The following is a 13,916-nucleotide window of genomic DNA, read 5'->3' as shown; positions in this document are numbered from 1 at the left end:
AATGGTCCTGTGGACCTGCAGAAAGAAAGGAACATTGAAGCATTCACATTGCAGTTTATTATTTACATATGCATTCTAACTGTTTATATACAGTACATGCTTTTACATTCCAAGAAGCATGAAAAACATCGTCTGGAACAATTAAGCCTCATATCAAGTGGTTTCATTTAGATGAGATTTTTATGCTTTTATTTTGAAAAGAAAGGAAAAAAACAAGAAAAGGAGATAAACCAAAGGTAGGCTGGACAAATTACACCAAGAAGTCCAAGTGGGAAAAAAAAGCTGTGGCAAATTGTGCTATACAAAGACTTAGATGTTTTGTCTGTGTTATTAAGCTGACAGGATATTTAAAAAGCATAAGGTGTTGCATATTCAAAAGAAACACATCAGCTCTAACCTGCTCACCAGCACGGGTGTTTTTAATTCTAGTTAATTAGCTCCCGGCTCAGGTTGAAACCAGGATGAGCTAATGCTAAATAGCGCTAATCAGGTAAAATAGGTAAGAACACCTGTGAAAGTGAACTGTGGCTGAGTTGCTGTTAATTCTAAAATCGTCTGTTCTGGCCATATGTTTTGCCGTTTGATTATTCAACCTTTTGACCCGTCAGTCCTATTTTCTGGGGTTTTTTTGGCCTTGGCAGTAAAATGTAGAGACTGCTTGGCTGAGCGAGGAAAACCCGGCTGATGGCGGCTGAAGAAAAAGTTACTTGAGCTTCAGGACAATATTTATCTCAACTGATGACATTCAGCCAATTGTAGAAGAAGTAATGGGATGAAGTTAAGTTTATTCAGACTGGGTGAAAAATGTTTTTTTTTAAAGACAGAATCTCTGACTTCAACCACTTGACAGAGTAGCCATTTTTGGTTATGTAGAGTAGTGTGTCATTACCAGTTATTTTTTGTGATATGACTGTGTCCTAATATCAGATATGTTTGTATTTTGTTTTTATAGGAGTCAGTGTGGGGTTCCATTAATGCAATAAATAACATGGGTGATAATGGACATCCTTGCCTTATTCCTTGTTGCAGCTGGGAGGGCGTAGAGATATGGACAGTAGTTATAACAGACGCAGCAGGAGACTTGCCAAACATAAATTCTGCACACCTACACAAAGATATACACAGTCATCCTGGTTACATTCAAGACTGAACCTGACACCTACAATAAGTCTTACAGTACATGAGTAAGTAACCACCCAAAATTCAGTAGCTGGATATTTACTGAAAACCAGTAAAGCGACAACCTTATGATTATCAACGAGCTCAGAATTTATTGGAAATTTCAACTGTGGTAAATCCTTATTTATCCATGTTAAATTCCAGTTAGGTTACGGCATCTCACGTCGGTCTAGAGGTCTCATCAATCTAGAAGAGCTTATTGAAACAGCAGCGTTTTCATGAATTAGCCATAGAAATCTTCAGGGTTTTTCTTTTCTAAAGCAAAAACCAATATTATATAACGATGATGGTTTATATTAAGTTTTTGGCTTGTCTTCTTAAATTAGCAGCAGCTGTGATGATGATAAGTGTAAACAGTGACATATGTCTTGTACATTAGCTGGAACAGGTGGAACTCTGGATACACAGGGAAAGTACCAAATATTGACCTATTGACCTTTTTCGATCACTCTGAGCCTTCCCCATCTCTACATACAGTATAGCTGAGTTGAATCCATTTTCTGTCCTTTTGTCATGAGCTCATTTTGGAACCAAACTCAACATCTTTAAAACAAATAAAAATAAAACTTTAAATCTTGGCATATTTCATCCAAACCGGTAGAAATCTCATTAAGGCACACATTATACACTCTTTCTTTCCCCATTTTACTTCAACAAATAACAGTGCTCGGCAGCGTAGTACATGACTCTGTATATACAGTATATTACATCATAATGTGAATGATTTGATGATAGTGATAGTGCAAGCAGGTCATGTACCTTGACATTAGCCTTTCTAAACAAAGCTGCCCATTACGTAAGGTTGTGCACTCAGAAGTGGTGTGGTTTGCACACGTTGGAGATGGTATAGATCTCAAAAGCTGGTCGTCCAAGGGCCCTGTCCTAGGAGTTAACACCAGTCTTTTCTGTTTTTACTGGTCTTACTCACTCAAGTTGACGGCTTTAAAAGTCTTTTTCCTCCAGAAACTGCTTCAGTACAGTATGAGTCCACACGTTTCATTCCTCTGCCTCTATATCAATCCACAAAGAGCCATCAAACCTGGAGGACATCAGCAGAAGTTAGCCTCCTGGTGGTTTTGTTTGTTTTATTTTTGTGTGAGTTTATAAGGAACATAGTTGAAATAAGATCTTGTCTGGACTGAGTGGCAATGACATAAACATGAGAACCCCCCAACCACCAACATTAAGGCATAGCCAGCAGCGAAGAAATGCAAATCACAGGTAGAGTAAGTGTGCGGTGAAGGTGAAGAGGTGTGTGTGTGTGTGTGTTCGTGCATATAAATTTCTTACCTTTGGTGTGTGTGCAGTGTCGTCCATCAGGCTCTGTCTCAGCAAGCTTGTCACCACCTCAAGCTCTTGCTCGGCCTCCCGAATGTTTGGGTCCAGCTGGAGGACTTCCTGGAGGTCACCGCTCGCTGACAGATAGTCCTAAATTTGGGGTCATGTGCAGACATACACATGTAGAAGAAGAAATTATGACATAATTAGATGCAAAAAGAAAAATGAACCGGTGTGTTTGTAATCGGGAGCGACAGGCACCTGTAAACCTTTATAAGCCAGTGCTCGTCTGTAGAAGGCTTTCTTGTTGCCTGGCTCCAACTGCAGAGCAGAGTCACAGTCCTGTTTGGCCTCTTTAAAGTGATTCAGTTTCAGGTGGCAAATGGCTCTGGGGGAGAGTAAACAAGAAGAAAGGAGTGAAAAAGTGAAACATGTCAAGATTCTGCTGCTGGTAACGATATTAATGACCAAACCATCAATCTGCTCCAATACTGTTACAATCTTTCGTTGTAATAGTAATGGAGGTCCGAGGACGGAATGCCTTATTCTCTTAAAACGAGAGAAAAAACATCTGCCAGAGCAGTGACATTATTTCAAGATATTTCTAACACAACTTGTTTTAAGATTTTTCCTAAAATTAAGTGTCATTCTGGATTAAATTCAGGAAAGTGCATTATTTCAACATACTGACATCAATCTTTAGAAAACTCTTGAAATAAACTGATGTGTATTGGAGAGGAGTTGAAGTCATCTTACTGCAATGGTAGATTTTTACACTTGTTTTACGAAAATAAGACTTTTCAGACTCAATAACAGACAAAATTTGCTTGGTAATATGAATATTTTTGCAATGTATGATAAAATTTGGCCTGGTATAAGTCAGGTTAAAAAGATGATGGTTAATCAAGATGCCTTCTCCCCTGTCACGCATTGATACATCTTTGTTTTATTTATATGGTTCTCTATTATTAATGCTCCAATATGCAAACTCATCAGCTTCCCTTTATTTGCAGCAATAGAATGGAATCTTTAACGGCTATAGGAAAACCAAACTCCTATGGGTAATAACAAAGGCTTAAACTGTCCGACAGTGTAGGTTTTTATGTTTGTAAGATCCACTCCCTGCTGAATCCTGTTGGAATGTTACATCTAAAACTACATCTGATTCTCAATTTCACATAAAGATATAAAACAAAAGTTACATTTAACTTCTAAATAACTCTTGTCCAATAGACAACCAATTCTAAGTGGTTGTCTTGAGTTGACACCTGGATGATTATGTGGTGCCCTCTAGTGTCTTTTTTTTAGAATTAGCTTTATGTTACACCCTAAGCTTTGGGACAGTCTCTGTGTCCACTGCTTCTGCTTCGCCACTCAAAAATGTCTACAGAATGAGACGTATTTGGGCCCTAAACTTCGGTTTCACATTTTACACTCAAAGGAGCTGCTTTCTGGCTTTGAGACAGAACTGATCTTGTCTGTGACTGCTGTTAAGTCGGTGAAGTGACAACTTAATTTCAGAGTTTAACTCAGGGATGATCCAATATCTGGAAATTCTCAATGCTCAGTCCTTTTCAGTGTGTGCAAGACTTCAAGTTTCGCACAAAGGTATGCATACCTGTTTGTGTAGAGAGCACATTCGTCAGGTTTTATGGTGAGACATTCACTGTACTTCTCCAGAGCCTCCTGGAAGTGGCATTTCTTGACCAGATCATTGCCTTTCTGCTTCAATAAAGTAAATTGGGCTTCTTTTCTTCTGGCTGTTGACAGAAAAATGTAAATTACCCAAATTCAATACTGAAACAGGTGAAGGGAAATGTAGTAATACAATATTACTGCTGTTTGGTCAAAGCAAATGGCAATATGACTGAACTAGATTTCATGAAGCGTTCATTTTCTTCACTGGAGATTATGGATATGTTACACGTGTCAGGGGCAGACTGTATTGAATGTGTTTGTCTTTAAAGAAGCCTCTCCCATCAGCTCAGCACTCAGACTCTTTCAGGAGTGATCAATAAATCCATCAGTCTGTCAGCAGCAGTCTGAATGGTCCAATGGGGCTGGGTTAACTCCCACTTACTGAGCTCTCTGCTTAGCTGAGAAAGCCTCTATGTCTACTGACGTGGGGAAAACAAACACACACACACACACACACACACAAACACACACAGAAACTTAAACAGTTCCCCAGACTCCTGAATACATATGCTGACACACACGCACACACAGTTGATCCTGGTCTGGCCTTTATCAAATGACCCAATTATTGATAAAAAGTCTAAATTATTTATCCAGGGAGACAAGACACCTGACTCAACAAGGCGTCAAAGTAACACTTGTCGTGGTCATGTATGCTAAATGGTTATTCTTCCTCTGGCTGAGAAGTGGGTTAGTAGTACATGCCACTCTAACGGTAACACCTGTCTTTAGTCAGACTTTCTATTCCAAAAATCCTTTTATTACTGAAAAAATAAACTGTTCAATAAAACACATGGATTCCGGTTCACTCACCACTGCAAATATTGAACATGGAAGTAATACCAAAATAAGCAATCAGTCTATCATTTACAGTCTTTCCATAGTTTGCCTGTTTATGGACAATAAAACCATAAACTAATAAAACCATGTACTAGTGGGATGTCAAATATTTGGCGGCAGAATAAGCCCTTTGCTTTGGCAACGGGAAGCAAGAACAGTTGCAAGAATCAAGAGAGCCATATAATTTTAACATAAATAATAGTGCAACCACAATGCAGTACACAATTATCTGTAGCTATTTAAAGCACAATGCTCTCTTGCATCACCTTTACAAAGGAGAGTGGCAGTGTAAATGAACTCAGGTCCATCTTTGGTGTAATTTTATAAAGAACCAATTGAGAAACATTTAGAGTTTTACCATTGTCCTAGGGGACTTTTTGATGTAAAAGAATTGTAAAAAAAATTTCTCCATGTAGGGTTTCAGGTTATCTTAAGTTGTTTTGGTTTTTTTTGCATATATTTTTTTCAATTTTAACTTGTGCATCATCTAAAGTTATCTATTTACTCATGTTGTGTATTTGGTACCAAGCCTCGCTGTTGTCATGTTAATTGTATGTGTGTGTAACCCTCAGGGTCATGGTATGCATGGCCATGGAGAAACAATCCACATCCCGTTCCCATTCGATGAGGAGGATCTGAAGGGAGGTAAGATACTCTTTGTGAATAAAGCTGTAAACTTCACTGGTAATTGACTTTATACAGCGATATGTTATGCTGATGCATGTTTTCATGATATGCCTACCCTGTAATAAAGAATAATTCAGTCAACAGAACTACTTCAGTGTTAGTCAGTGTTAACACTGTTAGTTGTTATTTCACTGAGTCATACAGAACAAAAACATGGAAACTGAATATAGAAACCTTTAAATGGGTGTAATTTACCCACAGTAGAATGAGAGGTGATGGTAAATAAAGTGGAGAAATGTTGAGAGGTGAAACAAAAAGCTCAGAACCAAGAATAAATTAGTATTGTGTATATTATTATTGTACAGCATGGAGTTGATTCATGAATGACTGACTTTGCCGCAAACCTATTCAGGGTTAGGGAGGTACAGGGCGCATTATTGATTAATCTGCAAGTTTTTTTTTTGTTTTTTTTTCAATTAATACAATTAATGGCTTAGTCTATGAATCATCAAAAAATTGTAAACCGTTATCTTCTCAGGAGTGAAGTTAAAGTGAGTCAAATTACAATTCTACATAAATTGAGGCTGCTTTATTTTATCTCTATCTAGTAACTTTAAATTGTCACGATGACTTGTGTTGTGAATCTAACTGTAAGGCTTTGAACTGGGAAACATATTAAATACATAGCAATAGAATCTATTAGTTTGATAATTAAGGAGAGTGAGAAAAGATAATAAACCCCTTAAAGTCTAATAATTTCAAAGAAATTTCTCCTCTTGTATAATCTTATAATGTTCTGTCTTTTTCATCTGTTTAACACATTCCAGGACTCATTTTGTGATTCATTTACTTTTTGTTGATTCAACATTATCCAGACTGAAGTTCAGCCTCTCAGTCAAAAGGCACGACCCTGCTTCATTCAAACTGCTGGTTATATATACAGGGGGGAGAGTTATAGGAAAAGTGACACTGATTGTAACTGTAAGAGTGAGAGTTTCCCAATTGAGGAAACGCATTCATCTATGCATCTTATTCAAAACACAACGTGGATTGTGACTACAATGACTCTCTAGCAGGTTGCAAACTGAATCTCTGCGAACATTTTTGAGCAGAGTCTTTGAGCAATGTAAGACTGAATTCCTGTATTTGGCATTTTTAAGTGGTGAATACAAATACAACAATGTATTTGCTAGTGTATGTGTGTGTTTTTATAACTGTATACTACACTGCATATATTTAAATATATTTGAGAGTATGATACATGTGTCTTCTAGTCTGTGTGAGCAGGCGCAGCCTAGACGAAACCTGACCTGGATTGTTCCATTACAGCAGAACTACACTTTGTGTATATCGCCTTCCCCTCTGCATAATTGATTGATCTTCCACCCAAACACACACACACACACACACACACACACACACACACACACACACACACACACACACACACACACACACACACACACACACACACACACACACACACACACACACACACACTATCTCTCAGCAGGAGTGCCTTCACAGAGTCCCTGACCGACTTCTGCTGCTGCTGCCATACGATTCCATAATTTAAGGGTATCATTTCAAATTTTGACAACTGCAACTATTATAGCAACTATTTTGTCCAGGTAAGAAGAAAAACCATTAACAAAAACATACATTTTATGTCAAATCAAAAAAATGTGTGTCCTAATTTGATACCCCTTTTTTAAAATCAGTAAATCACAGTTGTACACTGACCAGCCACAACATTAAAAGTAGTTACTGGTTTTAATGTTGTGGCTGATCGGTTTACATAGTCATTGCTATAACGGTGTATGCTCTGTGACATGCAGTACGTGTGCCTGTGAATGATTCAGGGGGAAAACAAGGAGGTTATACACCCTTAGCACATGTTTATATTCAAAATGCACGCTTATGTAGTTCACCTAACTCTTGACTAAGCTAAGAGGAAGTGATGTCACTCACCTTCCTCCTGTGCAGCCCTGGCGGCTCGGGCCTGGGCCAGCTCGATGCTGATTGGTTTCTGTCTGTGTTGCTGCTGGACAGACAGAGGGACAACTGGGATCTCTGGAAGCTTCTCTCTCCACTCAGGCCCATCCTGCTCAATCAGCATCTTGGTGATTCTGACAGATGATAAGACCTGTCAGACTTATCTTTTCGCCCATTTTGAAATCATATTGTGCAGGGAGGCACTATTTAAATCCAAAGAACCAGTCAAGATAATAAGGTTTTCAAAGATACCAAATGTCCTGCTAAACTATGGAGAAAAGTGCACACAACTTATGAGTATTCTGTTTAGCCCAGTGAAGTCAAAAGTGATGTACTAGGTTTGAATATTTCACTCAACATAAATGTTGAGTGAAATATAACTGAACAATATAACTGAACTAAATGAAAATACGGCACAAGCTGATACAGAATGTGACATTATCATATGGTTTGGAAAAAACACAACAACCATTTTTGAATGAACTCTGAAACTTCAATATCTAGATATAGCCCTTTCTGTCTAACAGTTACAGCAGCCACATGTGGGCAGCTATAGTTTCTTATGTTCAGCTGAGTTGAGCTGACCTGTGGACGCTGTCGTGAGCAGCCTGCACCCCGGTGTCCATCTGCAGGACAGTCTTATAATCCACGTAGGCCTTTCTGTAGCGCTCCAGTGACTCATACGCCATAGCTCTGCGCAACAGGGGCTTCAAGGAGTAAGGCTGCAGCTCCAAAGCCCTAAGAGGATCAGAGAGGCATAGAGACAGAGGATCAAACTCTCTACACCTGCACACTGTGTCACAGAAGTAACTAGGATGACTGGACGCTCTCCATTCATAAACACGTGAGAGAGCATTTGTTTCAGACAGAGATTCCTGCAGCCTCCCAAACCAACAATGAAAAACAAAACCCATGCATTCAAAGCTGCTGTGCCATAGACAATATCTGTTTATAACTATAAAATATTTTGTGGAAAAGCTGAGCAATCTACCATCTGTGCTAGTAACTGAGTGCTAAGCTCTGGTCTGTGACAATCTCACTGAGGGTATTATAGACTAACTACAAAGCATATATCCCTTTTCTTCAGGCACAATAACAATCTCTTGTCTGCTATGGATCCAGTGTATGGAAAAGCATATTTCCACTTATATTAAGTATTCTATTCTATTCTCATGTGAAGATGAAGTTGTATGAATGATGAGTTCAAATAAACAGCATGGTCCAAATGATGAGTATCCAGGACAGTGTAATCATTATGATATCCTGTGAAAGGATAATATATTGCAAACAATCGTGTAATGTGTTTATAGTTTATAAGGGTTAATTAAGGGTTAATAAAGAGTAAAACTAAAACTGAATAAAAAGTGGAAAGAAACTAAAAATTCGATGTAAAGCTGATATGAAATTACAATGTCTGCCTCCAAAAGTATTTAAACAAGCATTAGAGTGAATTTTTTAAAGTTAATTTCAGATAAGTCTTCAGACTTTTTCAGGACGTATGTAAGGAAAGCAATGCAGTAATGAAGTCATCCACATTAGGCCTTTCCAAGCAGTTTTCTATCACTTCTGAATGTAAACCCACTGCCAGTTTAACTTATGCTATCAAAGCTAAAAATCTTTCATTTTGAGACAAAGGGAAATGATATACTAGCAAACACTACATGAAAGGACAACTCAACCGATTTTACACATTAGAGTCAATTTAAAGGTGTTGGGGAATATTTCTGCATATGTCAAAAAAGTTTGAAAATGAAAAAAAAAAAATCTGTTGGTGTGGAGTTAGAGAGAACTGAGCTTACAAGACCTCTGTAGCTCACTCCTCATTTCTGTTGAGGCTAATGGCTCAAGACTACATTAGCTGCTACTAACACACTCAAATCTCTGACCCAACTGTCAGTAGTTGAGTTGCATTGTGGGTAATATTGGTGCCAGGTTTTGAAAAGGAACAAGAATGTATGGAATAAAAAAGATGATATCTCTGGTTTCTGTTTCATCAATTTTTATACTTTTTTAAAACTGTCTATCGCGATTCTGACAATGTTATAGGAGTGCAATGCTAAATCGTTGGATTACTCGGTTTAGAACTACACTCAAGTGGATACAAACAAGCATATAAAATGTCTGCCAATTAACACATTCAGCCATAAACTCAGACGCACACACACATCTGACACTGATCATCATACTTGGTGCAGTCCTGTATGCAGTCTGTGCTGTTTCCATCCTTCAGGTAACAGGCAGCTCTGTTGGAGTAGAGAATACACAGGTCTTCTGGACTATCAATGCCTGGAGGGGAACAACAATAACCAATCATCTGAAAGACCAAACACTGAAAGAACACTCCAGTGATCTTTGATCTCAGTATAAAACATACTCAGTACAACACTTTTGCTCTTGTGAAATTAGATGGTATGCTCAGCGATTTGGACCGAGTGCTCCAGAAATCAAGACAAGAGGGGGTGCATGGTAGACAGGTGAATGGATGTGTTAGTCCCTCTGGTAGATTAATTTTGTACTCTGTCCTTTCTCTTGTGAGCCTCCACTGCAATTTCCTAGCAGAGCATCAGTCAATATACACTGCTTCAGTACCCAAAAACTGATGTCAGCAGTTAGTCATACCCCTCTACATTTGAAATGCCACAGTATTAAAAGAGACATCACACATTGTTTTCAGTCAGTCTCAAAGCATTCTTCGGTTAAGTCTGCTATGATAATAAGGCTACTCTAATCATTTGAAGTCTTTCTCCAGTGCTGCAGAAAAAGGTATGACTCTTGCCAGTTATTAGAGTAAAAGTTGGCTGAGTGCTCTTGAAGTTAGCATGACATTTAATCTTACCCATTCAGACCCATGCACCAGCACATGACTTCTATCTACAATCAGTAGCACTGTCTTTTGCCAAAAATCCGCTGCATTCACAAATTACCAATGCCACTTCATGTCTCAGATACATTTTGTAACTGTTAATCTAAAAACTAATGATTACCAGTTCTCCACACAGACAGGTAACAGATCTGAAAGATGACCTGCACTCATCCTGTACATTAATTATAATGTAGGCTGGAGAGCATATGCATTCAGATTGGGTAAATAGGAAACTGCAGAATGGAAAGCACTGGCATAATGCATTCATATCTGACATGGGATACATGGGATAAAAATTATACTCTTGAGTCAACTTTTATCTGATCTCCTTACAAGGGCTAATACAAAGATGCTAGAAGGTGCTTTTTGTCCGTCACTGTGCCACCCATCTATTGTTGTTTCTACATTAGTCACTTGCTGTCCATCAGAAATTGCTTTTGAAGACTTGCCTTCATCAAAAACACAGTAGAATAAAGTATTTATACTGTAAAGATAATTTTGAAACATGTATGAATAAAGTAAAAAATAAACTATGCAGTTGCACAGCTAATATTACTGACAGGAAATGAATGAACGAAATGAACAACGAATTTGATAACTGAATAAATGTCTTTTTTTTAAAAGCAAAAATGCCAGAACTTCCCTAGTTCGAGCTTTTCTTAGACCTTTATCATTGTAAACAAAATATTATTTTGGCTTTGGACTGTTAGTTGGACCAAACAAGTATAATGACTATGCCAACTTGGGTTTTAGAGAATCATTTCATTATATTCTGACATTTTATGGACTAAACTAGCTACAACTAAGAAAATAACTCTTAGTTGTAGATAACTTACTTTAACATAAGCTCTCATGTGGAATGCAAATGTTACTGACACTGACAATGTCAATATAGGTTATTTAAGGTTTATGGCAGTACTGTAGATTGTGTATGTCAGGTTTTACAATACAGAATTTGTTTTACCATACATGTCTGAGGGTAAAATATGTTTTGAGACCTAAATTTGTAATCAACAGATGTGTTTCTAGAAAAACAAACACACTGTTCATCTCTTCCCCACCTGCTTCAGCACATCCATCAATGGCCTGGGTGTACTTCTCCAAGGCGTCTCCAAACTGGCCATGTTTGAAGAGGTGGTTTCCCTCATTCTTGAGTCGAGCCAGGTGAGGAGGAAGGGCCCCAGCAGGGGCGTTTAGGTAACTTGTGTCTACTGCAGGGATGTCCTGCACCTCTTGTCCAACAGCAGGGCTATTTTCCCTCTGTGTGCCATTGGCAACCCCCTTCTCTGGAGCTCTCTGCGTGCGGGGCTTTTCCATGCTGCCTCCACCGCGGCTTCTCATCCCGCTCCCTGCTGTGGCCTGATCCGGTCTAGCTCCCCCTCCTCCGCTGCCCGAGGGTTTCTCCTGCGTGTTCCCCATGGCTGCACTCCCTCTGCAGTGTGTTCAAACTCTTCCTGCCTTCTCTGCCTCTCCCTCTCTCAGAGCTGCAGCTACATCTGTGCCTTGCTGGGGATTTCTGCTAGACACGCCCCCTTGGATATTAGAAGTGATGTCACAGAGGGGGGGAAGTGCCACAGCGATGCAGTGCTGCAGTAGGACAGCTCTGATGGGAGAGCCTCAGATTAGACTTGGCAGCAAATTACTCTAGTGGCTGGAGAGACACACAGAAATACAGACAATAACATTAAAAAAACTGAATGAAAAAATGGCCAAATACAAATACATAACACTGTAATGCAGATTAAGAGCAACTTGGTCTGAAATGATCAAATAGCAGGAAGACAACCCATTACAATTTGTATGATATATTTTTTCACGCTCTTTTATTGTCATTGGTCAAGTGAAAGTACTGAATATTTGCTCTTTACACCTTCAAAAAACAAGAGAGTAGCTTTTTTTCTATTTTTCTTTCATTATAAATTAAAACGTTGGGCTGCTTCTCTGGATAGGCTCTTTTCACAGAAGCCATTTTTACATGTTACATAGTAAAAGCACAGGCGTTCATAATAAAATGAACTAGCTGCTTCAGTTTCAGGGTCCCGATATTGTGCATGCTGACTCACTGTCACACTGGCATGGCTTACTGGACGCTTAAATAGAGCAGAGCCATTGTTAATGTTATTAGTAACACCTGTGCTTTTTCCTTCTATGAGAAGTCAGATGTCTGCTGTGAATACAGCCAATTGTTGGGCTGAAGCATCATATTAATTTGGGCTCTAACCTGTGATGGGTATTTGTCATTGACGTTAGTTTTAATTTTTATAGCTTTAAAAATTTTAGGCTATAGTCAAAATGAATTAGGCTAACATTATGAAATGGTCATCAATCACCGCCCAGCATGTCCGTTACAGGACTTATTCTCTTTCTTGCCAATAATTACATGAGATAACTGGTTAGCCTAGCTTAGCATAACGACTAGAAACAGCTAGCCTGGCTTTGTCCAAAAGTAGCAAAATCCACCCGCCAGCACATTTAAATCTCACTAATTCACCTTTTTCACAGCAGATATTTTGACTTGTCATAGCAAAAAACGTGGAAACGGCCTATTAATACTTATTACTCCGGGTTGTTGTCATCTGTACAAAAACCAAACTGTAAAAACTACAATTCAAAGTTTGGGGCTCCACTGATTTTAGCTAGCTGTACCGACTTGAGTATACACTGCTTGACTCCTTTGCCTCAGGATAGCAATTAAAAATGCGTTATCGACGGTTCGCCTTTAGCCGTTGGCTCGTTAATCTACAAAAAAGTTACTCAAATTTGACAAAAAATAACACTCAAAAATCAGCAAAAAATCTTTTTAGTCAATTTTTCTTATTAAAATGAAAAATAAAAACAATCCACCGTTTGAATTCATGTGTATGTCTTTTACCGACATTAGAAAAACATACTTTATGTTTTCTCGTTAAACAATTGGCAAAACACGCGAACGTTATAATCAAATTCGATATGCGAAACTCCCCAGAACCGTCGTGGTTAATCTTTCGACAAACACAAACTCTAAACTGTGATAGGAATAAAATTCTTTATTCACAGAGATAGATGTGCAAATATTTTGGCTTTACCTTACACGCGTTTAACTTCGCTGCCTCTCTCTACCATTGCTGGGTGATGTTTCACTCTGAGCTGCCAACTGTACAACGGAGGTCGTTGGGGGTCGGGATGTTATAGCAAGTATCAAATTCAAATAAAAATAAATATTCTTTTTAAACCGTACTGAAAATTAACATAAAACCAACATAAAGTGATTTTTTTTTGTTTTGAGAAAGATTATTTTGTCATAAATGATTTATTGTTATTTATATCACTATTTATTATTCTGTTTGTAACCTGGGTTACATGTTGGTTTGATTTAAGGGGTCACAAGCCAAAATATAAAAAGAAAAACATATAAATTCAAGGAGGAAAAGGTACAAGAATTGAGAAATTAACTTTT

The 13,916-nt window shown here is 38.3% G+C and overlaps 1 protein-coding gene across 4 annotated transcripts; it reads right to left on the bottom strand.

Moving 5' to 3' along the window:
• Positions 1 to 60: 60 nt before the first annotated feature.
• Positions 61 to 13,914, bottom strand: spag1a (sperm associated antigen 1a). Of its 4 annotated transcripts, XR_005706758.1 has the most exons (10): positions 13,546 to 13,914; positions 11,542 to 12,131; positions 9,804 to 9,903; positions 8,203 to 8,355; positions 7,594 to 7,751; positions 4,076 to 4,217; positions 2,719 to 2,845; positions 2,470 to 2,607; positions 2,108 to 2,218; positions 61 to 1,105 (listed from the first exon to the last, which is right to left on the bottom strand). XR_005706758.1 is itself a non-coding variant. In XM_040122391.1 (9 exons), exons 2-9 carry the CDS (start codon positions 11,897 to 11,899, stop codon positions 2,213 to 2,215), a joined length of 1,182 nt encoding a protein of 393 aa, XP_039978325.1. In that variant the 5' UTR covers positions 11,900 to 12,131; positions 13,546 to 13,914; the 3' UTR covers positions 61 to 2,212. The 4 variants fall into 4 exon arrangements, 3 of the variants coding, with proteins under 3 accessions (XP_039978325.1, XP_039978327.1, XP_039978326.1); XM_040122391.1 differs by having other exon boundaries at positions 61 to 2,218; XM_040122393.1 differs by lacking the exon at positions 13,546 to 13,914 and adding an exon at positions 12,972 to 13,223 and having other exon boundaries at positions 61 to 2,218.
• Positions 13,915 to 13,916: the final 2 nt, after the last annotated feature.

Source organism: Xiphias gladius, chromosome 24, assembly GCF_016859285.1.
Source record: "Xiphias gladius isolate SHS-SW01 ecotype Sanya breed wild chromosome 24, ASM1685928v1, whole genome shotgun sequence".
In the NCBI taxonomy this organism is placed as follows: Eukaryota; Metazoa; Chordata; class Actinopteri; order Istiophoriformes; family Xiphiidae; genus Xiphias; species Xiphias gladius.
Note: the sequence above shows the minus strand (reverse complement) of the source record. Positions and strands in the feature narration are given on the sequence as shown.